This window comes from Bufo bufo, chromosome 11, assembly GCF_905171765.1.
Source record: "Bufo bufo chromosome 11, aBufBuf1.1, whole genome shotgun sequence".
Classification (NCBI taxonomy): domain Eukaryota; kingdom Metazoa; phylum Chordata; class Amphibia; order Anura; family Bufonidae; genus Bufo; species Bufo bufo.
In genome coordinates, this window is record NC_053399.1 from 85,425,792 (window position 1) to 85,429,319 (window position 3,528).

General features: G+C 41.5%; 1 protein-coding gene across 1 annotated transcript; it reads right to left on the bottom strand.

Annotated features, from left to right (window-relative positions):
* Window positions 1-1,037: 1,037 nt before the first annotated feature.
* LOC120981497 (olfactory receptor 10A4-like) lies at window positions 1,038-2,865 on the bottom strand. The gene is made up of 2 exons (XM_040411034.1): window positions 2,704-2,865; window positions 1,038-2,030 (listed from the first exon to the last, which is right to left on the bottom strand). Exons 1-2 carry the CDS (start codon window positions 2,863-2,865, stop codon window positions 1,038-1,040), a joined length of 1,155 nt encoding a protein of 384 aa, XP_040266968.1.
* Window positions 2,866-3,528: the final 663 nt, after the last annotated feature.

The window sequence follows — 3,528 nt, forward strand, 5'->3', positions numbered from 1 at the left end:
GTCCTTGGGGCTCAATACCGGAAAAAAACTGATCAGTTGTATCCTAATGCATTCTGAATGGAGAGCATTCCGTTCAGTATGCATCAGGATGCATCAGTTCAGTCCCTCTTATGTTTTTTGGCCGGAGAAAATACCGCAGCATACTGCAGTTTTCTCTCCGGCCAAAAATCCTGAACACTTGCCGGAATGCCGGATCCGGCATTAATTTCCATTGAAATGCATTAATGCCGAATCCGGCCCCAAGTGTTCCGGCAAAACGGATACGATTTTGCGATCTGCGCATGCGCAGACCTTTAAAAACGAGAAAAAAATAAATACCATATCTGTTTTTCCAGATGACAACCGGAAAGACGGATCCGGTATTGCAATGCATTTGTGAGACGGATCTGCATTCGGATCCGTCTCACAAATGCATCCATTTGCGTCTGGATTGCCAGATCCGGCAGGCAGTTCCAGTGATGAAACTGCCTGCTGGAATACTCTGCCGCAAGTGTGAAAGTACCCTTAATGTATATAAATGGCTAATACAAAATATGGTGAAAAGTTGTTGTAAAATCCCCTCAAATGATTGTGGTCTCATCTGCCATCTGGAGAAATGTTAAAGGGTTTCTTTAACTTATGATATGTGATAGAGGGAGTCTGACTGCAGAAAACCCCACCAATCGCTAGAGTGAAGAGAGAGGCTCTCACACATTGCATTCTCTCTTCGCTGCAGAGGAATGAACTGAGGTAGGCCCCTAGACTTTTATTAATCCTGTCTTCTGCAGCATGGAGAGAGCATGATATGAGCTTCTTTCTACTTGTTCTAGAAATTGATTGGCCTCAGAACTCATAACCCCACAATGAAATTTTAATGTGTCGCTATGATATAATAAAAGTTTTTTGAAAAGTTAGTGCTCTTAAAACATTTCTTGGGGTAGAGAACGTGCCCCTAGTCTTTTGAGGGGATATAAATATGCAACCAAAATATACATTGATTTGTTGGTAGGAGGAGATAGAATGTAACCTTTTGTAACATTTCACCTAAGTTCCTTCCCTCAACTATGAACATCTACCAAGGTCTTGCTGAATTTGCTGAATCTTAGTTGACTGAGGACTCTTAGTAGCTTTGATTGTCTTAGAGCTGCTTTCACATCTTTGTTTCTTAAGGTATAAATAAATGGATTTAACAATGGAATAATAACAGTGTACACGAGGGCAAGAAATTTGTCATGTTGACTGCCTTTAGGTCTACCATATACAACAATAGCTGAGCAGTAGAACAAGCTAGCCACAATGAGATGAGACGAACAGGTGGAGAAGGCTTTCTGTTTGCCTACAGTGCTTTTAATTTTTGAGATTGTGGCAATGATATGGATGTAGAATCCTAAGATGATCAGAAATGGAACCATGGTGGCCAGTATAGCTGTTGAACTCGAGACCAGGTTGCTCAGCCAAGGATTAGAACATGCTATATTTTGGATTGCAGCCAAGTCACAGAAGAAATGGTTGACTTCATTGGGTCCACAGAACTCCAATTCAACTGTAACTGTTGTAGGTATGGCAGCTAGGATAAATCCAATTATCCATGGGGCAACTGCAAGTTCAATACAAAAAGCTTTGTTCATAATACCTGGATAACGCAAAGGGTTGTTAATGGCTAAATCCCGATCACAGGCCATAACGGCTAGAAGGTAACATTCTGCCACCCCCAAAGAATTAAAAGCGTACAACTGGGCAAAGCACCCTGTAAATGAGATCTTCCTGCTAGCTTTAATCAAATTAGCTAGAAGTTTAGGAACGGTGACAGATACAAATATTATTTCCAGAAGAGCAAAGATGCTAATAAAAAAATACATTGTTGTATGAAGTGAACGTGCATATCTTACTAAGACAAGTATGGCACTGTTCCCCAAAACGCTGCATATAAATGACAAGAGGACGAAGGCAAAAAGTAAAATCTGCAGATGCTGTAAACTGGAAAACGCTACAAGTATGAATTCCGTCACTATGGTCTTATTGACTTGATGAGTTTTGTACAGAAACAATTCCTATATCATAAAAAACAAATTTTGATTTGTGGTAGTTGATTTATTAGAAAGTTGCTTACATAATAAGAAATAGTTTCACATGTATGTTTGACCGTATTCACACCTGCTGCTTTTGCCACACTTCATATTTTTGTTGTTAAAAGTATACAGAAATATCAAAAATAGCACCCACCAATAATCGGCCATTATTGATTCCGCTACCACGGACCACAACGGAATTCGGAATCCATATCGGGATTCTCCGCTAACCGGAAGCCGAACTTTAGACGCCGAACTTAAAACAGAAGTTCGCTCAACACTAGTACCTAACACTAATATACCGCCTCTCTTGGACTTACCTAAGCCTAGAATTTTCAGGGCAGTGTAGGAACCAGCTACATACGTACTCTGCTCAGAAGTCCCAGGTAGATGGGCATGTTCAGTCTAAAAGAGGAGCTACTTCAATATATACTACAAGAGAATTTAGACTAGCACATTCATATTCATAGTCACAGGTGCATATCCATAAAGCAAACATGGTTGATAAACGATATAGTGCAGGGGAAATCAAAGACCGGTGTAAAATGTTGGCCCATGATAAACTTCTCCATTAGTTAATAAAAAAATTATTCTCATTTTATAGACCCTCATTCTGGCACTTCTGTTCCAATGCTGGGTCTCTGCTGGTCTATACTTTCTGATCCATCTGAATGCAGTTGAGCAGTTTATCTTTGCAGCCAGTAATTGGCTGAGCAGTCAAAATTCTTGGGTCTTCAGTAACCTGAAAGTAAAGACCAGTGGGGGGACCCAGGCAGCATCGGAATGGGAGCGATTGAGGTTTGGTGAGGTGAGTCATTCTAAGGGTACTTTCACACTAGCGTTTTTCTTTTCCGGCATAGAGTTCCGTCACAGGGGCTCTATACAGGAAAAGAACTGATCAGGCATAACCCCATGCATTCTGAATGGAGAGAAATCCTTTCAGGATGCATCAGGATGTCTTCAGTTCAGTCCCTTTGACTGATCAGGGAAAAGATAAAACCGTAGCATGCTACGATTTTCTCTCCGGTATAAAAAACTGAAGACTTGCCTGAATGCCGGCATTTTTCCCCATAGGAATGTATTAGTGCCGGATCCGTCCTTCCTGTCTGCGCATGCGCAGACCGGTGAAAATGTGAAAAAAGATACAAGACGGATCCGTCTGTCCGCATGACAAGCGGAGAGACGGATCCGTTCTTGCAATGAATTTGTGAGACGGATCCGCATCCGGATGCGTCTCAAAAATGCTTTCAGTCACATCCAGATTGGTGTATCCGGCAGGCAGTTCCGACGACGGAACTGCCCACCGGATCACACGGCCGCAAGTGTGAAAGTAGCCTAACTGTTAAAAAACGGATCAACACAAAGCACTTCAAGAGGAATGGTGTTAGAATATGGAAAACCAAAGGCAACAAAGAAGCAAAGAATGTGCGCACCTGTATGTATGAAGAAATCTGTACGTAAAAATCTTTTTCAACTACCT